This window comes from Pristiophorus japonicus, chromosome 13 (assembly GCF_044704955.1).
Source record: "Pristiophorus japonicus isolate sPriJap1 chromosome 13, sPriJap1.hap1, whole genome shotgun sequence".
Classification (NCBI taxonomy): domain Eukaryota; kingdom Metazoa; phylum Chordata; class Chondrichthyes; family Pristiophoridae; genus Pristiophorus; species Pristiophorus japonicus.
The window spans coordinates 129,075,748-129,102,443 of record NC_091989.1 but is presented as its reverse complement, the minus strand read 5'-3'; the positions used below and the strand labels follow the sequence as shown (position 1 = coordinate 129,102,443).

The 26,696-nt window shown below is 44.8% G+C and overlaps 1 protein-coding gene across 5 annotated transcripts in view; it reads left to right on the top strand.

Moving 5' to 3' along the window:
- rbl2 (retinoblastoma-like 2 (p130)) overlaps positions 1-26,696 on the top strand; it is a 210,997-nt gene that overhangs the window by 154,066 nt on the left and 30,235 nt on the right. For all 5 annotated transcript variants that reach the window (XM_070898000.1, XM_070897999.1, XM_070898001.1 and 2 more), the window contains 5 exons: positions 1,428-1,539; positions 2,068-2,346; positions 3,902-4,170; positions 6,107-6,283; positions 13,563-13,634. In XM_070898000.1, coding sequence (XP_070754101.1) covers positions 1,428-1,539; positions 2,068-2,346; positions 3,902-4,170; positions 6,107-6,283; positions 13,563-13,634 — 909 coding nt within the window. The remainder of the gene's footprint in view (positions 1-1,427; positions 1,540-2,067; positions 2,347-3,901; positions 4,171-6,106; positions 6,284-13,562; positions 13,635-26,696) is intronic.

Below are 26,696 nucleotides of genomic sequence, written 5' to 3'. Positions count from 1 at the left end.
AGCCACTCAGTTGTACCAAACCGCTGTGACAAAGTCGGCACTGTAGGCGTACCTTCACCACATGGACTGCAGCGGTTCAAGAAGGCGGCTCACCACCACCTTCTCAAAGGCAGTTAGGGATGGATAATAAATGCCAGCCTTGCTAGCAAAGCCCACATCCTGTAAACAAATGCATTTTTTAAATGAACAGTGGGAATAGGGTGACAGCACCTGAAAATTGCAGTGCAGAGCTTACCACCCCATTCCTACACTCTGCACGTTCCACCCATTGGTATCACCATTGTACAGCCTAACCAGTGGTACTTAAAGGGACTGCTGCAAGATGGTCATAAAATGCAGCCAGAAACACTGCAGCATTGATTTTTGTGTGGTGCTTACACCATTTTTCTAAGATTTCTTCAGGTTTTCCACTGAAGTTCTGGTGGTAGATCTTTTAATGAACTTGATTAAAGCGGTGACAAACAGAATATGTGACTTGCTCATCTTCAGGAGATTATTTAAGCGAATTTTCATTACAGATTATTAGAGTGAAGCCCAGAAATTTATATTTGTTTTATTACTATACAAATGCTTAACATTCCGCTGTCAAAATGGCGATCAGAAGAATATCATTGGAACATATAAACAGTAAATTATAGCTTTATAGCATCATTCAGCAGACAAAGGCGATGGAGTGCCACACAATGGGATGGATTTTCGGCCTGTTGCTACCTCTGTTCGCACCCTGGAGGGGCGGTAATGGCCGTGGAAATGATATCTGGCCAGCCGGCCAGCTTCCAGCACCCCGCCCGGACATTTGGTGCCGGTTTTGCGGGGGCGCGGAGCACTAGCACCCAGGAGAGTCGAGCTGGTGTGCAATGCCTCCGGTTGCAACACGGTTCTGAAATTTGTTTGCAGCGGGACCCGTAGTGCGCCATAGTAGGACCGCCTGGCAAAGCGGGTGGTCCAAGCTGTTCCGGCGATGGAGAGGGAAGGAGTAACTACATGAGGTAAGTGTGATTGTTTGTTTTTATTTTTTTTATTTTTGCGATTTATGTTTATGTGGGGTGAGCAAGGTATTGGCAATGTTTTTTTGGTGATTTTGTTTTTTCCGGGAAGCCTCTCTTAGGGCACTCCGTGGCCGGCTTTTTAGCTTGGTATTTTCAGTTGCTCAGCCTCCCTTAGTGCTCCGCTCCACACTCTGGGCCCAGCTGATGAATTTTGTGGCTGCAGAGGCAAACCATTTGCTGGCGCAAAATTTACCGTCCCGCCGCCATTAGCGCCCTAATTAGCCTCCATCTGAATTTCCACCCTAATGTATTTTTTTCAGAAAAAAGTGAACATTTCATCTTATTAGCAGAAAACAATTTGAAGTAACCAAGGCAAAGTACTAACTGGTGAAATGTTGCAACAAACAGATTTGATTTAGAATTTGTACGTTACTTTAGGTGATGCCACCACATTACTTTGAAAATCTGGAGAACACTGGAAACAGTGAGATGTCCTCTCCCTTTACTCATACACGACTAAAGGAGGTTCACACTGAAAGTGGAAGGAAAGGTATGTGGCTCAACATAAAAGTAATCTACAAGCTATGGCCTTACTATCTGTTAAGACTGGGCACAGTTGTGCATTTTAGAAACGTCAGTATGGGGTAAATTTTCATCTCCTGGTGGAGAGCATCTCGTGCAGGAAGCACATATCAGAAATTCACGTGTCATCACGCCACCCCTCGATTTCCTATCCTTTTAAATTGATAGGATTGTACTCAAGATAAAAATTTACCGCTGTGCTATTTCCCTTGTATTGTTCTTCATGCTAGCTTAGTAGACAAGTGCACCAAATTATGTTGTATTGAGCCACAGAGATCGCGAAGATGTCAGGGTTCAGTCTGTTTTTTACCGAGTTACGGGATTTTGGTCAGGACAACGATGGAGATCCTACAATTACAGTTACAAAAATACCAACATGAAAATCCCAATTCCTTTCTCAGAAAATGTTTCTTATAAAATCGCTAAATGGCAGTCTGATACTTTATCTGTTTTACCAACAATTATTACTCAAGTGCTCTCCTGCTGCTCTTTCTAGACACCATTGTATCACCTACAACATTGCATGATCGATACAGCTCTCCGACAGCAGGTAATGCGAGAAGAAGGTTGTTTGTAGATAGTGACAACCACCCAGACTCGTCTTCAAGCAACTCGCTCAGAATTTCTCAGCAACAAACAGTTAACACTGTATCAGTCCAGAATTTGACTACTGAGACTGTTTCTATTGCACACGTCCCTGGACAGACCTTAGTAACCATGGCAACTGCGACTGTTACAGCTACCAATGGACAAACTGTTACAATACCAGTTCAAGGCAAGTGATTTATAAATTAAGTTGCAGCATTTACTTCCTGTTTTACCCGCTATATTTATGGATATTTAAGCTTGAGCATGGGACTACAGGTAATATAGGGCTCAAGTTACGGACCCCCGCTAGAACACATCGGAGAGGCCTGCCTAATTTGTAGAACAGAAATTGCGCCGAATACTTACCTCACGATTCTCTGATATCTGTAGGCCCGTTTCCAGCTCGGTGCAGCGCAACAGGAGCTGCTGGGGGCGGAGCTACAGCCCTGCACCAAAAACAGTGCTGGCAGCTGCGCGCGTGCGCAGTAGCTCCTGGCCCTCCCAGCGCGTCCTGTCTCCGGGCGGCGACCCTATCCTGGGCTGAGTGGCCTGACTCCCCTTACCTCATCTGCGGCAGCCTGCCCGGCATCTCCTGGGGACAGGCCCTGCCCAAACTCCTCATTGTCAGCGGGGCCCGCCCGCCTGGCATCTCGCTGGGGGCGGCCTGGCATCTGCTGGGGGCGGCCCCTGCCCGAAGTCCTCGGCGGCGGCAGAACCCGCCCGACCTTTCATCTCCTGGGGGGCCCCGTCCTAGCAGGCTGTCGGAGGGCTCCCAGTACTGCAGTAGGTGAGTAGAAACTTTTAATTTTTTATTTATTGATTTTTTTTAAATTATTTTTTTAAAAAATTTTTGAATGATTTATTAGTTGATTTATATATCATTTATTATTAATGATGGCTCTTTATTTGTAAAAGTGAAGTGTTTAATGCTTGTAAACTTCCCTTCCCCGCCCCCCCCCACCATCTCTCGTTCCCTACACCTGATTTCTAAGTGTAGGCAAGGTTTTTCTGAGCGTACAAAAATCTACACTTACTCCATTCTAAGTTAGTTTGAGTAAGTTTTCGCTGCCTAAACTTGCAAAACAGATGTAAGTGGCTGGAGAATGCCCCCTTTTGGAAAAAAAACTGTTCTAAAATGAAACTATTCTAACTGACTAGAACTGGAGCAAACTAAATGCCGAGAATTGCAATTTCTAAGATACTCCATTCTAAACTAGTTGCTCCAAAAAAATAGGAGCAACTCAGGCCGAAACTTGAGCCCTTAAAAAGTCAATTGTGTAGGACATTTTCAAATAAGAATTTTTTTTTAAAGAAATTAAAAAAAAAAAAAATTCCACCTGTAATATTATGAACAAAGGATAGAACGAGACTTCCAGGAAATAGAATGTGTATAATGTGTTGGAAAGCCCAGCACAAAATGAATATTAACTCAGAAAATCCATGTGGGAAGCTTATTTGAAATATTTGGTATTTTCTTATTTCTTTGTCAGTTTTGCTAAATTTCAATTGAGGAGTTCCTATCATTTTTACATTACATGAAATAAGTTTAGTTGGATTTAAAGTTGAAATTTAAGGCCAACAAAGAGTACCTCGTCCTTTGTACTTTTGACTATTTTGGTAAATCCCCTTCTCAAATATCTAAAATCCGTTCTTGGGACATTTACCATGATTGTTTGAATAGTATTGTGAAGAGATGTTAAAAGGTATTTTGGCAAACCTCTAATTATCTTTTTAATTCTCAGGTATCGCAAATGAAAATGGAGGCATTACTTTCATCCCAGTTCAGCTCAGTGTTACTGGGCAGGCCCAGTCTGTGGCAAGTACCATTCAACCCCTTACTGCCCAGACCCTTGCCAGTAGTTTAAGCAATCACCAGTTATCTGGTACTGCAATGCAGATTGCTGGACAGGTGCCAATTCAACAATCCCCAGGACAAAGACAAAGCCCGCACCAAGTGGCGATGAACAGCAGACCCAAAAAGACAGGCTCAGTAGCTCTGTTCTTTAGAAAGGTATGTTTCTATATGGGTGTGAGAGACAAGTTTTATTATTGTGACATACATCAGCACTAGGGAAATAAATACTTTTTATACCCAGTATCAGCATCAAATACTCAATTTATAGCCACCAGGAATTGGGTAATTTAAGTAGTTTAATTGTTAAGAGTCAGAGGAGCTTAGATTTCATCAGGTAGATCATCGGCTTTCAAACTGGGGTCCCAGGACCCTAGCGGGACTTCCAGGAGAAAAATGTCCTTTGCTATTTAAATGCAAAGAATACATTTATGATTATGGTGCAAATAATGCGCCCCTCCCACAGCCGGAGTTATAATGGGATGAATTTTCGCCATCATTCTGCGTCGTCTTTTTGGCCTTCCCTGTTTTCTTTGGAGCAGACTAAAATCTGCAAGTTTCGCCAAAGTTTCTGCGCCATCCTAAAGTACTTGCGTCCGATTTTTTTTTAGTTTCCGATTTTTTGACGTCACTGGGGGCAGAACATGCCGGGTGCGCCATTTCTGGCCATTTAAACGAGTTTGGCCAAGTACGATTTTTTCAAAAACGGCGCACTGCACCCTTCTGAAAAACCTTACCTATACTTAAGAAAATCGGCACAGAGAAGAGAAAATCGTGCAGAGAAGACGCTGTTGTTTTAGTGGAGCTCGAAGACACGGCACCGGGGGGAGGGGGCCTTTCGGCCCGGGATAACGGTGGGCCTTTCAGCCTGGGATAGCACTGGGGGCACCAGGGGAAGGAGGGGCGGGGGGTCATTTGGCCCGGGATAGCAGCGGCACCAATGGCTCTGACTATAAATTCATATAAGCCACTGAGGAAAACTATTAGGTACATTGATGTAATTAAGTTAACCTCTGGGAGGCTTTTGAGATGACACAACCAGTCTTTCTGCCATATCTTTCTGGCCTGTTACATCCTCCATATATACACATCACGGGGTCATGGTTGAGTTTACAAAGAGACAAAACAATTTTTAAAAATTAGGCTCTTAGAATGCTTACACCTGTTATGAAAATCGAAGTTCTTGGGGAGAGAAAAATCAGCAATGACACTACAGAATAAATTCAACGGCACCAGGGCCAGGATAGGAGCGGCACCGGGGGTTCTTTTCGGCCCGGGATAAGAGTGGCACAGGGGTTCTACAATTGCTTATATCTTGTTGCATCTTGTATGTTTCACTTTCCAGCCTCAGCCCTTCAGTGCGTCCCTTGTTACTCTGGCAACCTCAGTTTTTGGCGCAGACTTTAAGCTCCATCCACAGAGTTTAAGGACAATCTGCGCCGCTCCAAATTCAAAGTTTATTCCGGCGAAACTTGGAACTTTTTTTGGCCCAGTCAGCCACTAAAAAAAAATCGGATGTACCTTGACAACTGCGCCAAAAGTTAGCCATGTGGAATTTTGGGTCCTATATGCCAAAGTTATAGAGTGAAGGCATTATTGCATATTGCCAGTTCTTTAAACTGAGGGACAATGATTTATCTGAGGGGCTGGAAACAGCAGTCTGGATTTGTATTTATTGTACCTTTTTTCCAACAGGAAATATTTCCACCCTGTAATTTTCCACGTGCTATTTAGATAAGTAATATTTAAGAATGATCAAATTGTAAATAAAATTGTAAATTAAGCCTATTTCCTGACTAAATATTGGACAACAGCTTATGCACTATTTGTCATACTTTTAATGGTATTTGACAGTGTGTTTTCTTGGGTTTGGGTGACTCTGGATCAGTTCTTGGGCTTGCCCAAAGTTGCTGCTCCCATTAAAAAATAACTAGAGCTGCTCTGGGTTGCAAGTGGCTGCACCTCATCAATCACCGAGGCAGCCCAGAGAGGAGACTGGATATGGTCTGATGTCATTGGGGCAGGAAATTTGAAATTATTTTTATAACAAATTGTGGTCTGATGGTTTTCTCTGTTCTTGTTTTTGGTTAACTAGGTTTATCATTTGGCAAGTGTTCGTCTGCGGGACCTCTGTGCAAAACTGGAGATTCCTGATGACTTGAGGAGGAAAATCTGGACGTGCTTTGAATATTCTTTGGTCAACTGCACGGATCTTATGGTTGATCGGCACTTGGATCAGCTGCTGATGTGTGCTGTTTACATAATGGCCAAGGTAAAATCTATATTGAGTATTAGTGAAAAGTTAGAATAAATGACATGCATGAGGATGTATATATTCAGCTTTCTTTCATTATTTTTACATTTTTCCTTTTAAAATATTATTTTAATTATCTATAAATGTACTCATGGTAAAGGCTGTAAGTATTTCTGAACAACATTATACCAAACCCTATATAGTTGCACTTTAAAAAAAAAAGTATTCGTTCCAGGATGTGGGCATCGCTGGCAAAGCCAGCATTTATTGCCCAGCCCTAATTGCCCTTGACAAGGTGGTAGTGAGCCGCTGCCTTGAATTGCTGCAGTCCTTGTGGTGAAGGTACTCCCACAGTGCAGTTAGGGAGAGAGTTCCAGGATTTTGACGCAGCGACAATGAAGAAATGGCAATATATTTCCAAATCAGGGTGGAGTGTAACTTGGAGGGAGACTAGCAGGTGATAGTGCTCCCATCCGCCTGCTGCCCTTGTTCTTTTAGGTGGTAGATAGAGGTCGCGGGTTTAGGAAGTGTTGTTGAAGAAGCCATGGCAAGTTGCTGCCATGCACCTTATAGACTTGCACACTGCAGCCTCGGTGCATGGTGGTGGAGGGAGTGAATGTTGAAAGTGGTGGATGGATTGTCAATCAAGCAGGCTGCTTTGTCCTGGATGGTGTGGAGCTTCTTGAGAGCGGTTGGAGCGGCATTCATCCAGGCAGGTGGAGAGTATTCCACTCCGGACCTGTGCTTTAGAGATGGTGGAAAGGCTTTGGGGAGTCAGGAGGTGAGACACTCTCCGCAGAATACCCAACATCTGACCCACTCCTGTTGCCAAGTATTTATATGGCTGGTCTAGTTAAGTTTCTGGTCAATGGTGACCCTCAGGATGTTGATGTTGGGGGATTTGGCAATGGTAATGCTGTTGAATATCAAGAGGAGGTAGTTAGACTCTCGCTTGTTGGAGGTGGTCATTGCCTGGCACTTGTTTCGCGCGAATGTTACTTGCCACTTATTAGCCCAAGCCTCAATGTCGTCCAGGTCTTGCTGCATTCGAGCATGGACTGCTTAATATTCTGAGGAGTTGCCAATGGAGCTGAACACTGTGCAATCATCAGCGAACATCCCCATTTCGGACCTTATGATGGAGGGAAGGTCATTGATGAGGCAGCTGAAGATGGTTGGGCCTAGGACAGTGGCCTGCGGAACTCTTGCAGCAATGTCCTGGTGCTGTGATGATTGACCTCCAACAACCACAACCATCTTCCTTCGTGCTATGTACGACTCCAGCCAGTTGAGCGTTTTCCCCCTGATTTCCGTTGACTTCAATTTTACTAGGGCTTCTTGATGCCACACTTGGTCAAATGCTGCCTTGATCTCACCTCACCTTTGGAATTCAGCTCTTTTGTCCATGTTGGACCAAGGCTGTAATGAGGTCTGCAACCAAGTGGTCTTGGCGGAACCCAAACTGAGCATCGGTGAGCAGGTTATTGGTGAGTAAGTGCTGCTTGATAGCACTGTCGCCGATATCTTCCATCGCTTTGCTGAAGATTGAGAGTAGACTGATGGGGCGATAATTGGCCAGATTGGATTTGTCCTTTTTGTGGACAGGACTTACCTGAGCAGTTTTCCAAATTGTGGGTCAATGCCAGTGTTGTAGCTGTAATGGAACAGCTATGCTAGAGGCGCAGCAAGGAGGCCATTTCGGCCCATCGTGTCCATGCCGACCGACAAAGAGCCACACGGCCCTCAGTCAGCAGCCCTGAAGGTTACATATAAACCTATAAACAATGGCAGACAGGTAAAGAGCATCCTGCCCAACCAGTCCACCCCACACAACCACGATACCCCATGTATCACATCATTTTACACTCCACCCCACCTGGAGCACAAGTCTTCAGCACGACAGCCAGGATGTTGTTGGGGTCCATAGCCTTTGCTGTATGCAGTGCGCTCAGCCGCTTCTTGATATCCCATGGATTGAATCGAATTGGCTGAAGACTGGCTTCTGTGATGGTGGGGACCTTGGGAGGAGGCCGATATGGATCATCCACTCTGCACTTCTGGCTGAAGATGGTTGCAAACGCTTCAACCTTGCCTTTCGCACTTCGTGCTGGGCTCCACCATCATTAAGGATGGGGATAATCATGGAGCCTCCTCCTCCCATTCGTTGATTAATTGTTCACCACCATTCATGTATGGATGTGGCAGGGCTGCAGAGCTTTAATCTGATCTGTTGATTGTGAAACCACTTATCTCTGTTTATACCATGCTGCTTCCGCTGCTTAGAATGCATATAATCCTGTGTTGCAGCTTCCCCAGGTTGACGCCCCATTTTTACGCTGGTGCTGCTCTTGGCATGCTCTTCTGCACTCCTCATTGAACCAGGGTTGGTCCCCTGGCTTGATGCTAATGGTAGAGTGAGGGGTATGTTGGGCCATGAGGTTACAGATTGTGGTGGAATACCATTCTGCTGCTGATGATGGCCCACAGTGCCTCATGGTTGCCCACTTTTGAGTTGCTAGATCTAATCTGAATCTAACCCATTTCGCACGGTGGTAGTACCACACGACACGATAGAGGGTGTCTTCAATGTGAAGACGGGACTTCGTCTCCACAATGATTGTGTGGTGATCACTGCTACCAATGTTGTCATGGGCAGATGCATCTGTGACAGGTAAATGGGAGAGTTGAGGTCCAGTAGGTTTTTCCCTTGTGTTGGTTCTCTCACCACCTGCTGCATCCCCAGTCTGGCAGCTATGTCTTTTAGGACTCGGCCAGCTCGCTCAGTAGTGGTGCTACCGAGCCACTCTTGGTGCTGGACATTGAAGTCCCTCACCCAGAGTACATTCTGTGCCATTGCTTCCTAGTGATGTTCAACATGGAGGAGTACTGATTCATCAGCTGAGTGAGGGCAGGAGGTGGTAATCAGCAGAAGGTTTCCTTGCCCATACTTGACCTGAAGCCATGAGACTTCATAGGGTTCAGAGTCAATGTTCAGGACTCCCAGTACTACTCCCTCCCGACTATATACCACTGTGCCGCCACCTTGGATGGGTCTGTTCTGCCACTGGGACAGGACATAGCCAGGGTTGGTGATGGAGGAGTTTTTTTTGCCGCGCGCCGCCTATTTTGGGCTAAATTTTTAAAAATCCAAGTTTCCCCAATCTTTGTGCGCCAGCGTAACTCAGTTGGTTACAATTTTTTTTAGGTTAGTTTTTTTTGCATTATATGATGTCTGCGCCAGTTTTTCACAATTATGGAAGTTTGCCCAATTTAAATTTCACCTAGGACGGCGTATGTGACCACTCCCGAAAAACCTTCTGGGCACAAAAGAAACCAGCGCAATGTACATTAAAAATCAGCGCAGAAAGACGCCATTGTTTTTATGTGAAGTTTTGGAGGGAGTCAAGAACACACAAATATCCATAATCAAGCTTAAATTTTTAAAACTTAAAACGCAGGAAATGGAAGTTTTTAAACTGACACACCACCACCATACGTCTCCAAACCGGGCTCGAGGGTTGGACCATCGGTCGGCATTGATCCCTCACCCGAACACAGGGGCTCAGGGCTCGGCTTGAAAAGAAGCCCGGGGGTGATGGGCAGGAGGCCTTACCCACTTCGGGTCTATCGAGACAGGTGTTCGTACCTGCACCTGAATGATGCAGACTGTCAGAAGGCCGCGTTTCCGCAGAGAAGTTGTAACTGAGATCTGTGAGTTAGTAAAAGCAGACCTGCAACCTGACTGCTTTGTCAGTTGAAGTGATGGTTACAGCTGCACTTTCATTCTACGCATCTGGATCGTTCCAGGCTACAACTGGGGATGTGTGCATCATTTCTCAACATGCAACACATATCTGCATTCGGCAGGTGACTGCTGCACTATATGCCTGGAGGAATAACTACATAAAGTTCCTTATGACCGCCCAGGCAATGTGTGAAAGGGCTGTTGGCTTCCCAAAGGTACAGGGCTGCATTGATTGTACCCACATCGCCTTGCGAGCACCTTTTAAAGGATTCCGAGATGTACAGGAACAGAAAAGGCTTCCATTCCATTAATGTGCAGCTCATGTGTGACGACATGCATCGCATCATGTCAGTTGATGCATCATACCCTGGGAACACCCATGATGCATTCATCCTATGTGAGAGCATTATATCTGCCATGTTTTAGCAGCAGCCAGAAGGGCAAAGCTGGAGACAAAGGGTATGGCCTCGCCACCTGGCATAACGCCACTACGCATAACCCGGACGGTAACTGATCGGGACTACAACATGTCGCACATTGCGACACGCAGCATAATTGGCATCTTGAAACAGCGTTTCCGATGCCTGGACCATTCTGGAGGCTACTTGCAATACTCCCCTGAGATTGTCGGTCAGTTCACTGTTGTGTGCTGCATGCTTCATAACTTAGCCATCATGAGGCAGCAGCAGCTGCTAGTAGAAGACCCACCTGAAGTGAGAGGAGGAGGACGACGCAGAAGCCATGCAACTACCTGAACCCGGAGCACGACGGTGGAGGAGGGCGGGCTGTCATGCCCCTTTAACGATTGCTCGAGCCTTGCGCCAGCAATTCATCTGTGAACGCTTTGCTGCCTGAAGGTTCAGCAGCAACTATTCCACATGGACCATCTTTACTGTTTGGACCTGTTCCGTAATGTTGTGTTGTGTTAATGGAACAAATGACGGAAATGATTCTTTATTTGTTCCATTATTAACAACTTTTTGAATTAATGTAAATGATTCAGTTATAATGTAAAATATATTTTATTCAAAAGTTTAACAAACATTTGTTTGTACTTAACTTTAATTTAAAAAATTTTTGTACCAAACTTTAAAGTTTTCAGTTAAGATCATTTACAAACTTGCATAACTTACAAAAAAACTTTTAATTTGAGAACAGTTACAACAACAATAATAACAACAACAGCAGCAGCAAAGAAAGGCTGCACCCAATTCTCCTCCATCTTTTTCTAAGACCGCCCGCTGCGCTTGGTCTTGGTGACTCCACCCCTGCCCACAGGCGGTGGCGCAGCGTTTCTCGGGTTGGTACCAAGCTTATTCTTTCAAACATCTCAGGTAATGTGCACTTGGTGGTGAGGCAGGCAGTAATGTGGAGGGGTCCGGCTTGGTCCTCTTCAGAGGCTGGTCTGGGGATTGGAGTGGGAGTGGCAGTTGATTCTATCAATGGGCGCGGGGTCTGGGTTCTCTTATTGCAGCAGCTAACTCAGAAATTCCCTCCCTTGTGTTCACTGACAGCACTTCAGCTATTTGCGACATTCCCTGCCTCGTGCACCGACATTGTTTCGGCTGACTGAGACATTCCCTCACTCATGTTCCCAGACAGTGTTCCCATTTCTCGTGAGAGTGTTGTTACTTTTCCCGACAGTCCTGATACTCATCACTACCCCAATGATGGTGTCTAGGAGTGTCCAGGGTAAGGTCAATGCTCTCCGCACTCATTGCCATCATCAGAACCACATCTGTTAGATCCTACACCTCTGGAGAGCGCGGTCAAGCTCTCCTTCCCCTCCTCAGTGGCTCGTTGCATCCCACTGGGACCCGCAGCATCGAACGGTTGGAAACAATGGAATGTCCACCAGCACTCAAACCACTCAGGGAAGGGGCTGGCACCTCAATGGGCGGCACCTGCACCTCTTCCAGAGTGAATACAACTGTGGGGTCTTCATCCATCCTCTCCCCCTCCTCTTCACCCCCATGCTCTTGGTCTGGATGGTGGGATTGGAAGATGTTCTCCTCTTCAGGCTCATCCATGTCTTAACCATCTTCTGTATTGTCAAGGTTGGCCTCAAGTTCTGCAAAATATAACAGAACAGACACATGGTTAGCCGCAGAGGAGGGGCCAGGGTGGGTGGCATGAGTAGGCTCACACAGCACAGGCAGCAGGTTGATTTGAAGGACCACGATGAATGATAGCACATTGCATCAATCGAAGCAGAGCTGACGGAGACATCCCCGTGAACCGAAGCATGGCTAGCCCATGCAGTACTTAACATTTAGCAAAGCCAGACTCTGGAATTTGCGGGACTTGCCCTCTCCCTCGAGTGTGGGCCCAGCTTGTGCAGTGATGTTTGCTTTTCTCCAGACAGGACCCATCGAAGTAGCGACCCTCTCTTCCAAGGGTGTCAGTGGGTGCAGATTTGCCGGGCCTCCTCCTGTTCGAGTTCTTTCTCGTTTGTTGTGTGCCGCTTTCCTCTGCAAAGATGAAAACATAACTTTTTAGATAGGGTGTGTTTCTGCTGGGTGGGACATATTTACAATTGCAATTCCATGGAATAAACAAAAATATTACTTACACTGGCTACTTGACCAAGGTCCTGCCATTTCTTTTTGCACTGGTCTCCAGACCTCGGGGTCACCATTGCATAGTAATCTTGTGTAAGTTGGTTCCAGAATTTCTTCATTTCTTTTGATGGAACTTTTATGTGCCATCTGCCCTCAATCACAGTAACTAGTACCTCCACTTCTTGGTCCTTGCGCCGCGTTACATCTTGTATTGCAGCTCCGATTTTTCAACTGAGAATTAAAGTTCTCACACACAACTGGCTCTTTAAAAATGGCCGAATGCAGACCGGGAGCTAAAAGCATGCGCGCCCATAGGAATCACATCAAAACGTCCTTTTTTTTGCGCATGTGCAGAAGGGGCGACATCATTTTTTCGGCGCAGCCATTAGGCTCCACTGCCCCCCCCCCCCCCCCCGAGGCTTCAGGACAGGTTGCGCGGCGCCAATTTCAAAAAATAGAACGGGAAAACTTGCTACTTTTTTTTTGGAGTAGTTGGCACCAAGAAAAATGGGCGTAACTCTGGCAATACGCCAAAAAATGGCATTGGGGAAAATTGAGCCCATGATTCTGTGAGTATGACTTTGTCAGGCTGTTGCTTGACTAGTCTGTGGGACAGCTCTCCCAATTTTGGCACAAGTCCCCAAATGTTAGTAAGGAGGACTTTGTAGGGTCACCTGCGCTGGATGTGCCATTGTCGTGTCCAACGATGTTTCCACAAGATCCTGCAAATCCCCTGGGAGGACAGGCGCACCAACATCAGTGTCCTCAACCAGGCTAACATCTCCAGTATTGAAGCACTGACCACGCTCGATCAGCTTCACTGGGCAGGTCACACAGTATGTATTGCCAGATACGAGACTCCTTAAGCAAATGCTTTATGTGGAGCTCCTTCATGGTAAACGAGCCAAAGGAAGACAGCGGAAACTGCAATGAGTTAGAAAAACAGTACTGTGTGGTATGCATTGAATCAGTATAAAATAACTTTTTTCAGGTAACAAAAGAAGATAGATCCTTCCAGAACATCATGCGTAGTTACAGAACCCAGCCACAGGCCAGCAGCAATGTAAGTGTTACTACTAACATTTTGGGCTACTGTATATGAGTAATTTGAGACATTACATTTGCAGAAAAAAAATGACTTTGAACCTAAGGCTCTCAACGCTCTCCACCACTTGGGTTTTCCTTGTCTCATTTCTGGGTCTGTTGTAGACTAATTTACGGAGATTGATTGCTATGATAAGTTAACAACTCCATTATCATTGCATCATGCGACTCATCATCATCATAGGCAGTCCCTCGGAATCGAGGAAGACTTGCTTCCACTCTAAAAGTGAGTTCTCAGGTGGCTGTACAGTCCAATGCAGGAATTACAGTCTCTGTCACAGGTGGGGCAGACAGTGGTTGAAGAGTGGGTGGGGAGTCTGGTTAGCTGTATGCTCCTTCCGCTGTCTGCGCTTGATTTCTGCATGCTCTTGGCAACGAGACTCAAGGTGCTCAGCGCCCTCCCAGGCTCTTCCTCCATTTTGGGCGGTCTGAGGCCAGGGAGTCCCTGTTGCCAGTGGGGATGTTGCACTTTATCAAGGATGGTGGAAGTGAACTAAAAGGACCTTGATCTTTTTTGTCTCGCAATCCCTATTCCTATTGAACAATTAAAAATTTCTCAGTTTGTTGTGTTTTACATAGAAAAATAGAAAGTAGGGGCAAGATAGGCCATTCGGCCCTCCGAGCCTGCACCACCATTCAACATGATCATAGCTGATCATGCAACTTCAGTAGCCCATTCTGCTTTCTCTCCATACCCTTTGATCCCTTTAGCCGTAAGGGCCACATCTAACTCCCTTTTGAATATATCTAACGAACTGGCCTCAACAACTTTCTGTGGCAGAGAATTCCACAGGTTCACAATTCTCTGAGTGAAGAAGTTTCTCCTCATCTCGGTCCTAAATGGCGCTTAGCCCTTATTCTTAGACTGTGACCCCTGGTTCTGGACTTCACCAACATCGGGAACATTCTTCCTGCATCTAACCTGGCCAATCCCGTCAGAATTTTATATGTTTCTATGAGATCCCCTCTCATTCTTCTAAATTCCAGTGAATTAAGCCTAGTCGATCCAGTCTTTCTTCATATGTCAGTCCTGCCATCCCGGGAATCAGTCTGATGAACCTTCGCTGCACTCCCTCAATAGCAATAATGTCCTTCCTCAGATTAGGAGACCAAAACTGTGCACACTACTCAAGATGGGGTCTCACCAAGGCCCTGTACAACTGCAGTAAGACCTCCCTGCTCCGATACTCAAATCCCCTCGTTATGAAGGCCAGCATGCCATTGCCTTCTTTACTGCCTGCTGTACCTGCATGCCTACCTTCAATGACTGATGTGCCATGACACCCAGGTCTCGTTGCACCTCCCCTTTTCCTAATCTGTCACCATTCAGATAATAATCTGCCTTCCTGTTTTTGCAACCAAAGTGGATAACCTCACATTTATCCACATTATACTGCATCTGCCATGCATTTGCCAATTCACCTTACCTGTCCAAGTCTCCCTACAGCCTCCTAGCATCCTCCTCGCAGCTCGCACTGCCACCCAGCTTAGTGTCATCTGCAAACTTAGAGATATTATATTAAATTCCTTTGTCTAAATCATTAATGTATATTGTAAATAACTGGGGTCCCAGCACTGAACCCTGCGGCACCACACTAGTCACTGCCTGCCATTCTGAAAAGGACCTGTTTATTCCCACTCTTTGCCAACCAGTTCTCTATCCACGTCAATACATTACCCCCAATACCATGTGCCTTAATTTAGCACATTAATCTCTTGTGTGGGATCTTGTCAAAAGTCTTTTGAAAATCCAAATAAATCACATCCACTGATTCTCCCTTATCCACTCGACTAGTTACATCCTCAAAAAATTCTAGAAGATTTGTCAAGCATGATTTCCCTTTCATAAATCCATGCTGACTTGGACCGATCCTGTCACTGCTTTCCAAATGCACTGTATTTCATCTTTAATAATTGATTCCAACATTTTCCCCACGACTGATGTCAGGCTAACCGGTCTATAATTCCCCGTTTTCTCTCTCCTTTTTTAAAAAGTGGTGTTACATTAGCTATCTTCCAATCCATAGGAATTGAACCAGGGTCTATAGAATGCTGGAAAATGACTACCAATGCATCCACTATTTCTAGGGCCACTACCTTAAGTATTCTGGGATGCAGACTATCAGGCCCTGGGGATTTATCAGCCTTCAGTCCCTTCAATTTCCCTCACACCATTTCCTGACTAATAAGGATTTCCCTCAGTTCCACCTTCAAGCTAGACCCTCGGTCCCCTAGTATTTTCGGGAGGTTATTCATGTCTTCCTTAGTGAAGACAGAACCGAAGTATTTGTTCAGTTGGTCTGCCATTTCCTTGTTCCCCATTATGAATTCCCCTGATTCTGACTGCAAGGGACCTACATTAGTCTTCACTAATCTTTTTCTCTTCACATATCTATAGAAGCTTTTACAGTCAGTTTTTATGTTCCCAGCAAGCTTATTCTCATACTCCATTTTCCCCTCCTAATTAAACCCTTAGTCCTCCTCTGCTGAATTCTAAGTTTCTCCCAGTCCTCAGGTTTGCTGCTTTTTCTGGCCAATTTATATGCCTCTTCCTTGGATTTAACACTTTCCCTAATTTCCCTTGTGAGCCACAGTTGAGCCATCTTCCCTTTTTTATTCTTACGCCACACAGGGATGTACAATTGTTGTAGTTCATCCATGTGATATTTAAATGTCTGTCATTGCCTATCCACCGTCAACCCTTTAAGTATCATTCTCCAGTCTATCCTAGCCAATTCACTTCTCATACCGTCGAAGTTTCCTTTCTTTAAGTTCAGGACCCTAGTCTCTGAATTAACTGTGTCACTCTCCATCTTAATGAAGAATTCTACCATATTATGGTCACTTCCCCAAGGGGCCCCGTAGATTGCTAATTAATCCTCTCTCATTACACAAGACCCAGTGTAGGATGGCCTGTTCTCTAGTTGGTTCCTCGACATATTGGTCTAGAATACCATCCCTTATACACTCCAGGAAATCCTCATCCATAGTATTGCTAGCAGTTTGGTTAGCCCAATCAATATGCCATGGTCAATTTTTGTACAAGAAGAGTTAAATATAATGCTACACAAACTAACCTCCTTTCAGTTATTTACATTTATATATTCTATTAGTTAAAATTTATTTGGCAACATATTGAACTATTAGAGTAGTTTAAACATGGAAAGTAAAAATAATGCAGATTAAAAGAATAGCCACGTTGTTTTGTACAGGTGCAGCGCCTAAAATCCGGAACCCTCGGGACAGAGGCCATTCCGGACTTTTGACCTGTTTCTGACGTCATGAATCTGGAAACACCCGAGCCCAGGTTCGGGTACTTCCGGATTTCGGAATGTCAGAAAGGGGGAGGGGGGAAGGGATTCCCGCCGAGGAGCTGTTCAGGCCGTCCGGCCCCGTCGTCGTTGAGTGGGCCCTGCCAAGGAGGTCGTTGGGCAGGGCCCCACCAATGATGATGTCGGGCGGGCCAGTCCTGCCGATGTTATCGTTGTGCCAGCCCCGCCAAGGAGGTCATTGGGCCGGCCCCGCCAAGGATGTTGTCGAGAGAAAGGCATAGACCGAATAAGTACAGGCCTGTCAGTGGTAGGAAAATTATTGGAAAAAATCCTGAAATACAGGATAAATCTACATTTGGAAATGCAAGGATTAATTAGGGACAATTAGCATGGATTTGTTAAGGGAAGATTGTGTTTGAATAACCTGATTGAATTTTTTGAGGAGGTAACCATGAGGGTAGTGCGTACGATGTAGTGTAAATGAACTTTAGCAAAGCTTTTGATAAGGTCCCACATGGTAGACTGGTCATGAAGGTAAAAGCCCATGAGATCCAGGGCAAAGTGGTTGGTTGGATCCAAAATTGGCTCTGAGGCAGGAAACAAAGGGTAATGATTGATGGATGTTTGTGTGACTGGAAGGATGTTTCCAGTGGGGTTCCAAGGACTCAGTACTGGGTCCCTTGCTTTTTGTGGTATATATATCAATGATCTAGATTTGAATATAGCGAGTATGATTAAGAAGTTTGCAGATGGTACTAAAATTGGCTGTGTGGTTGATAATGAAGAGGAAAGTCATGGACTGCAGGAGGATATCAATCTACTGGTCAAGCGAGCAGAGCAGTGGTAATTGAAATTTAATTCGGAGAAGTGTTAGGTAATGCACTTTGGGAGGGCTAGTAAGGAAAGGGTATACACATTAAGCGGTAGGCCACTTAAAAGTGTAGATGAACAAAAGGACCTCAGAGTGCTTGTCCACAGATCCCTGAAAGTAGCAGGCCAGGTGGATAAGGCGGCATACGGAATGCTTGCCTTTATTGGCCGAAGCATATAATACAAGAGCAGGGTGGGTATGCTTACATTGCATAATACTCTGGTTAGGCTGCAGCTGGAGTATTGCTTGTAGTTCTGGTTGCCGCATTAAAGGAAGGACGTGATTGCATTAGAGAGGGTGCAGAGGAGATTTACTAGGATGCTGTCTGGAATGGAGATTCTTATCTATGAGGACAGATTGGATAGGCTGGTTTGTTCTCATTGGAACAGAGGAGACCTCATTAAGGTGTACAAAATTTTGAGGGGCCTGGATCTAGTGGATAGCAAGGGCCTATTTCCTTTGATAGGCATAGTTTTAAGATGGTTGGTGGAAGGTTCAAAGGGGATTTGAGGGTAGGATTCTTCATGCAGAGGATTGTGGGGGTATGGAACTCACTGCCTGGAAGGGTGGTGGATGCTGAAACCCTCACCACATTTAAAAGGTGCTTGGATGGGCACTTAAAGTGCCGTAACCTGTAGGGTTATGGACCTAGAACTGGTAAGTGGGATCAGACTGGATAATCTCTCGTTGGCTGGAGCAGATACGATTGTAAGTAAATACTTCAGGGAATCGAATACGGCCAGGGTGATCTCCTGGACTAGTTTCGATCGCCTGGATGGGTTAGAGAGGAATTTTCCCAGATATTTTTTTTCTCCAATTGGCCTGTGTTTTTACCTCTCCCAGGAGATCAGATGGCTTCGGTTGGGGTGGTGTGTAGAATGTTTCGGTGCAAGGGGTGTTGCAGTTGTGTGGGGCAGACTGGTTGCTCTTTACCTTTCCGCCATTGTTCATAGGTTTATATGTAACCTTCACGGCTGCTGACCGAGAGCCGTGTGGCTCTTTGACGGCTGGCGTGGACACGATGGGCCGAAATGGCCTCCTGCGCTGTGGATTTCTATGTTTCTATAATTGTTTGTGACGTAAAGGTCACTTCTGTGTTGAATTTCTTTTTATTCTGTATTGCAGAAAGTAGGCAAGCTTCTCGGGGTGTGTTTGTTTTAAACCTAGGCTTTTACCTTTTTCTTTTGGTAATGGTAAAGTTAGTTTGCAGGTGCAGCAGGTAATCAGGAAGGCGAATGGAATGTTGGCCTTCATTGCCAGAGGGATGGAGTACAAAAGCAGGGAGGTCCTGCTGCAACTGTACAGGGTATTGGTAAGGCCGCACCTGGAGTACTGCGTGCAGTTTTGGTCACCTTACTTAAGGAAGGATATACTAGCTTTGGAGGGGGTACAGAGACGATTCACTAGGCTGATTCTGGAGATGAGGGGGTTATCTTATGATGATAGATTGAGTAGACTGGGTCTTTACTCGTTGGAGTTCAGAAGGATGAGGGGTGATCTTATAGAAACATTTAAAATAATGAAAGAGATAGACAAGATAGAGGCGGAGAGGTTGTTTCCACTGACCGGGGAGACTAGAACTATGGGGCACAGCCTCAAAATACGGGGGAGCCAATTTAAAACCGAGTTGAGAAGGAATTTCTTCTCCCAGAGAGTTGTGAATCTGTGGAATTCTCTGCCCAAGGAAGCAGTTGAGGCTAGCTCATTGAATGTATTCAAATCACAGATAGATAGATTTTTAACCAATAAGGGAATTAAGGGTTATGGGGAGCGGGCGGGTAAGTGGAGCTGAGTCCACGGCCAGATCAGCCATGATCTTTTTGAATGGCGGAGCAGGCTCGAGGGGCTAGATGGCCTACTCCTGTTCCTAATTCTTATGTTCTTATGTACTAAAAGTCCAGGTGAGTCACATGCAGCAACTCAGCCAAAGCAAATCAAAATCAGTCATTCTGATCCAAAACAAGATGACCTTTCAGTTTAAGCTTGGGTTTAGTTGCCTGTGAATAGACTCACCATGCCAATTACATAGCAGGACATTTTAAGTTGCTGCAAAATGGTTTTATCCTTACAGCGATGTAGATGTGCAGGATAATCCCAGCCAAACTGGCAGGCAGACCAATGCTTCCAGATTCAGCAGGAGACTCGTGGATGAGATTGCAATCTGCCGCCCGCAGGCCTCAAAATTGAGATCTCACGTGTACGTTTATGTCCCATGTTAGTTATTCCTGGCGTTTCTGTTGTATTTTTTGTCCAGACAGTGAGAAAACACCAAAGCCTGCTGTGGTCGCAGAGCCATTTCTGGGTTGCCATGAAGTTTTTAATGTTAATAAACAAATCAGTCTGCTCTTTACTAAAGTTAAAGATGTCACCAATATTTGATGGCTGTTAGGAGAGCTCTGCATCAACTTTTACATATTACAAATTAAGCTCTATATTATCCTGACAACAGAGCGCTCAGCAGTGTGGGACAACCAGCTCACACTACACTGAAAGCAGGTGCAAATGTCGAACAGTCTGTGCTACAGGAACTTCTGAAACAATCATCGCTTTCAGTATTGCTTGATCAGTACTCTCAACATCCAAAACAAACAGATTTGAAACCATTGGATGTTATAAAAGATTTCCATTTTAAACAATGGGTGTGGCCTCAGGAGCAGTGCAATAACACTTTCTTACAAGACTATTTTCAGCCATCATGAGGTGTGCCATGTAGCCAGGTATCACGCTGCTACTGTCACACTTCATGTATAAAAAGTTCCCCAAAAACACTGAAAAATACAAGCAGCTAATGTTAAAAAAACTGCAACGAAATCAAACATTTGCAAACATTGTGGAAAACCTCCTCAAACATAAAATAATCACAAACAATCCCATCACAAGCCAAGCTGAAACCCAAATGCTACAGTCTATATAGAAACATAGAAACATAGAAAATAGGTGCAGGAGCAGGCCATTCAGCCCTTCTAGCCTGCACCGCCATTCAACGAGTTCATGGCTGAACATGAAACTTCAGTACCCACTTCCTGCTTTCACGCCATACCCCTTGATCCCCCGAGTAGTAAGGACTTCATCTAACTCCCTTTTGAATATATTTAGTGAATTGGCCTCAACTACTTCCTGTGGTAGAGAATTCCACAGGTTCACCACTCTCTGGGTGAAGAAGTTTCTCCTTATCTCGGTCCTAAATGGCTTACCCCTTATCCTTAGACTGTGACCCCTGGTTCTGGACTTCCCCAACATTGGGAACATTCTTCCTGCATCCAACCTGTCCAAACCCGTCAGAATTTTAAACGTTTCTATGAGGTCCCCTCTCACTCTTCTGAACTCCAGTGAATACAAGCCCAGTTGATTCAGTCTTTCTTGATAGGTCAGTCCCACCATCCCGGGAATCAGTCTGGTGAATCTTCGCTGCACTCCCTCAACAGCAAGTATGTCCTTCCTCAAGTTAGGAGACCAAAACTGTACACAATACTCCAGGTGTGGCCTCACCAAGGCCCTGTACAACTGTAGCAACACCTCCCTGCCCCTGTACTCAAATCCCCTCGCTATGAAGGCCAACATGCCATTTGCTTTCTTAACCGCCTGCTGTACCTGCATGCCAACCTTCAATGACTGATGTACCATGACACCCAGGTCTCGTTGCACCTTCCCTTTTCCTAATCTGTCACCATTCAGATAATAGTCTGTCTCTCTGTTTTTACCACCAAAGTGGATAACCTCACATTTATCCACATTATACTTCATCTGCCACGCATTTGCCCACTCACCTAACCTATCCAAGTCACTCTGTAGCCTCATAGCATCCTCCTCGCAGCTCACACTGCCACCCAACTTAGTGTCATCCGCAAATTTGGAGATACTACATTTAATCCCCTCGTCTAAATCATTAATGTACAATGTAAACAGCTGGGGCCCCAGCACAGAACCCTGCGGTACCCCACTAGTCACTGCCTGCCATTCCGAAAAGTACCCATTTACTCCTACTCTTTGCTTCCTGTCTGACAACCAGTTCTCAATCCACGTCAGCACACTACCCCCAATCCCATGTGCTTTAACTTTGCACATTAATCTCCTGTGTGGGACCTTGTCGAAAGCCTTCTGAAAGTCCAAATATACCACATCAACTGGTACTCCTTTGTCCACTTTATTGGAAACATCCTCAAAAAATTCCAGAAGATTTGTCAAGCATGATCTCCCTTTTACAAATCCATGCTGACTTGGACCTATCATGTCACCATTTTCCAAATGCGCTGCTATGACATCCTTAATAATTGATTCCATCATTTTACCCACTACTGAGGTCAGGCTGACCGGTCTATAATTCCCTGCTTTCTCTCTCCCTCCTTTTTTAAAAAGTGGGGTTACATTGGCTACCCTCCACTCGATAGGAACTGATCCAGAGTCAATGGAATGTTGGAAAATGACTGTCAATGCATCCGCTATTTCCAAGGCCACCTCCTTAAGTACTCTGGGATGCAGTCCATCAGGCCCTGGGGATTTATCGGCCTTCAATCCCATCAATTTCCCCAACACAATTTCCCGACTAATAAAGATTTCCCTCAGTTCCTCCTCCTTAATAGACCCTCTGACCACTTTTATATCCGGAAGGTTGTTTGTGTCCTCCTTAGTGAATACTGAACCAAAGTACTTGTTCAATTGGTCTGCCATTTCTTTGTTCCCCGTTATGACTTCCCCTGATTCTGACTGCAGGGGACCTACGTTTGTCTTTACTAACCTCTTTCTCTTTACATACCTATAGAAACTTTTGCAATCCGCCTTAATGTTCCCTGCAAGCTTCTTCTCGTACTCCATTTTCCCTACCCTAATCAAACCCTTTGTCCTCCTCTGCTGAGTTCTAAATTTCTCCCAGTCCCCAGGTTCGCTGCTATTTCTGGCCAATTTGTATGCCACTTCCTTGGCTTTAATACTATCCCTGATTTCCCTAGATAGCCACGGTTGAGCTATAAATCATAATTATCACATCAACCTTACTACTAGGAACATCCAAATCTATTTCTAAACTTAAGCCCATCTTCCTAAATGACCTCTCCAATATCCCAACAGTCATACATGGGTGTCAGCAGAGCAGTAGAATCACTGTATACAATTGTCATGTCCTGCACAGTGACATGGATCAATATCTAAACAATAAAAAGCAATAACATTATTTAACCATTGAACACCACATTGATAACAGACTTAAATAAGTTCAGGGCCCAACTAGATAGTGTAATGATTATGTGACATTAAGCTAGCACAGATTTATTAAAGGCAAATCATGTTTAACTAACTTGATTGAGTTTTCTGATGAGGTAACAGAGAGGGTTGCTGAGGGCAATGCAGTTGTTGTGGTGTACATGGACTTAAGTGTGGGTAAATAGATAGAAATAGAGATAGATAGATAGAGAAATAGATAGTTGTTGGTGGATAGATAGAAATAGATAGTTGTAGGTAGATAAAAATAGATAGGTGTAGGTAGAGATGTAATACATAGATAGAAATGTAGATAGATAGAAACAGACCAAGATAAATGGATGGATAAATAAATAGAGATAGATATAGATAGACAGAGTGATAGATAGATACCAAATTGTTAAGATCACCAACAAAGTTAAGCATTGATTTCAAGGTAAATATTTGATAAAATTCATCTATATCTATATACCTTCACTTAGCTATTTCTAAATCTATATCGATTTCCATCTACATCTATCTCTATTATCAGTGGCAGCTGTGACTCAGTGGGTAGCACGCCTGCGGCGGCCTGGGAGCAGCGATAGATTGCAGAGCAACGAAATCGGGGCCCAGGAGAGGCGTAACTTCGGGGCCCAGAAGAGGCAAGGGCTCAGGCAGCACAAGCCAGCCCACACTGTGATATGTGTACGCACTAGGTCCGTGCAGCAGAGCTGGTCTCCAGTCGTCTTGGTTAATCCTTGCCACTGGACTAAGATCTAGCTCTGTCAAGCCTGTGTGGTGGCTACACCGTAAACAAAATTCACGCACAGGCATCTTCCACCCTTCGGGATGTAGTTCGGGACCTAGAATATTAAATTCTTCATTGAAACACCTATGAACTCATCCCTTTTTGGCATGGAAGCAAGTCATCCTCGATACGAGGGACTGCCTAAGAAGAACATGGACTTCCAAAAGGCATTTGATAAAGTGCCACATAATAGGCTTGCCAGCAGAGTTGAATCCCATGGAATAAAAGGGACAGTGGCAGCATGGATACGAAATTGGCTAAGTAACAGGAAACAGAGATAGTGGTGAACGGTTGTCTTTCGGACTGGAGGAAGGTATACAGTAGTGTTTCCCAGGGGTCAGTACTAGCACCACTGCTTTTCCTGATATATATTAATGACTTAGACTTGGGTGTACAGGGCACAATTTCAAAATTTGCAGATGAAACAAAACTTGGAAGATAAGTGAACAGTGAGGAGGAGAGTGATGGACGTCAAGAAAACATAGGCTCGTGAAATGGGCGGACACGTGGCAGATGACATTTAATGCAGAAAAATGCAAAGTGATACATTTTAGTAGAAATAATCTATATCTGCCTATCCTTACAGTACAATGTCCTTCTCCAATGTTATCAGTGTCATTGAAGGGAAAATGTAGGATTTGCAAGTACACAGTTAAAACCAATTCTGCCATATTAGCTGTTCTGTCCTGTTCTATGTAAAAGTAATGTAAAAACATTATTATACTCTTACAGGTTGTTTTTAAAGTGAGCAAATCTTAAGCTGCGTTTTCCTGTGCATGTACAGAGGAATTGCTGCTAGATCTGAATTAGGAGAGTTTAGCCTGGAAATTACACCGTGGATGATGATTGTATGAAGAATGCTTGTTTCCACTGGTCGGGGAGACTAGAACTAGGGGACACAGCCTCAAAATACGGGGGAGCCAATTTAAAACCGAGTTGAGAAGGAATTTCTTCTCCTAGAGGGTTGTGAATCTGTGGAATTCTCTGCCCAGGGAAGCAGTTGAGGCTAGCTCATTGAATGTATTCAAATCACAGATAGATAGATTTTTAACCAATAAGGGAATTAAGGGTTATGGGGAGCGGGTGGGTAAGTGGAGCTGAGTCCACGGCCAGATCAGCCATGACCTAGTTGAGTGGCGGAGCAGGCTCAAGGGGCTAGATGGCCTACTCCTGTTCCTAATTCTTATGTTAACACATTTATATAAAATTCTTTTGTCCACTAGTTTAATGGGGGTGTTAACTCGTTTAACCATTTTAAAACATCTGTTAAAATAGTGGGCAGTGGAATTTGATATCAATATATTAAGCATTCGCGCAGTAATATTGCAAGTTGTAATTTCAAGGCTTTTGTTTCCTGTCGACAGTTGGGTGACTGACAGAGTAATGACAATTCAGAAATTGAGGTACCCAGTGCAATAGCAGCCTTTCAATGGGATCACCATTGTTGCATGCAAAATATTCCCTTTATTTAAACATTACTCTTAAGCAAATACTGTTAGAAGTGTGTGTGGTGATCCTAATGGCCAAAACAAATGTAGCTGCACGAAGTCAGTAACACTTCTGGTAATATGTTTGCATTGAGTGTCAAAAAGGGTGCTATAGGACTGGATTTATTGCATGGTAATAGCAGGAGGTTGACTACAGTCTACTCAATGAATTGTGTTGGATGTACTTCATGTGTAGTAAAGTACTTATATCTGCTGGTTCAGTAATGGATCGGTTTCAGGGTAGGTTATGAATCATACTAATGAGGCAGAAACTTCTGTCTGAGTTGTAAGTGGAAACACCTGTTTTCCTATTGTAATGTTTACAGAATGAACACGTAAATCTCCTTTATTCAAATATTATTAGCTGGGACTCTAACAGTATTCAGAATTTACTGTGGCAAAACTGACGGGGGGCTAAATTTGATAAGGTCCGAAAACTACGGTGGGCAACGCGATCTGCCTCACCCGTTAAAAGTAATGCAGGCAGTACGCAAAACTCATGCTGCCTGCTAATTAACATGATCGAAGCGCTGAGCCCAGTGCTGGTTGGCTCCACACGGGGCCCAATATCGTGGGAAGTCTAATCTATATTTAAAGGTTGCTTGCAGTGTGAAACACTCTTAAAATGGAGTTGCTTTCTGAAAGAAACACCTCATTCATAGTGGAGCTAAGGAAAGGGGAAGTTACTAATGTCACAACAGGGCAGAGAAAGGGCACCTTGGTTCTCAGACGCAGCACTCAAGGCCTTAAGGGGAGACCGATCCTCTACCCGCAGGAGGCCCTACAGACAGACTGTATGAAAGCAGTGGAGCAGATTGCTGAACTGGTCAGTACCACCAATCTTTCACCAGGACCTGGATCCACAGTGCAGGAAAAAGTTTAATAACAACACACGAGTGGTCAAGGTTCATAACTGCATCTTCAAATGCCATATCCCACCAACTGCACCACTAACCTCACACACTGCTCATTGCACTGTACCCCCCATCACTCATCTACCAACAATTTCTCTCAATCACGATTCATACCTCACAATCATACCTTCATCTCACCCTCACACATTTACCACTGTTGCAAGCCTCACACCCACATCTCACCTTGCACACAATGCCAGCTATTCAACCATGACAGGCACATCACCCAAACACGTTGCGCCACACTCACCGACACACTTCCCTTCTCTTGCAGGCCAAGGTGGCGCATAACCGGCACCAACAACAGCAAAAGGCGGAGGGGTGGGGGGGGAGGAGGAGAGAGGAAAGAGAGGAGAGGAAGCTTGGCTTCAGAACCTGACCAAGCTGGAGGACAGTTCTGGATATAATTGGAGGAGCCATCACTGAGACCATGGTGATCGGTGAGGCTGAAAGCATTGATGACGGTATCCTTGTATCTAATCCTTCTTCTCACA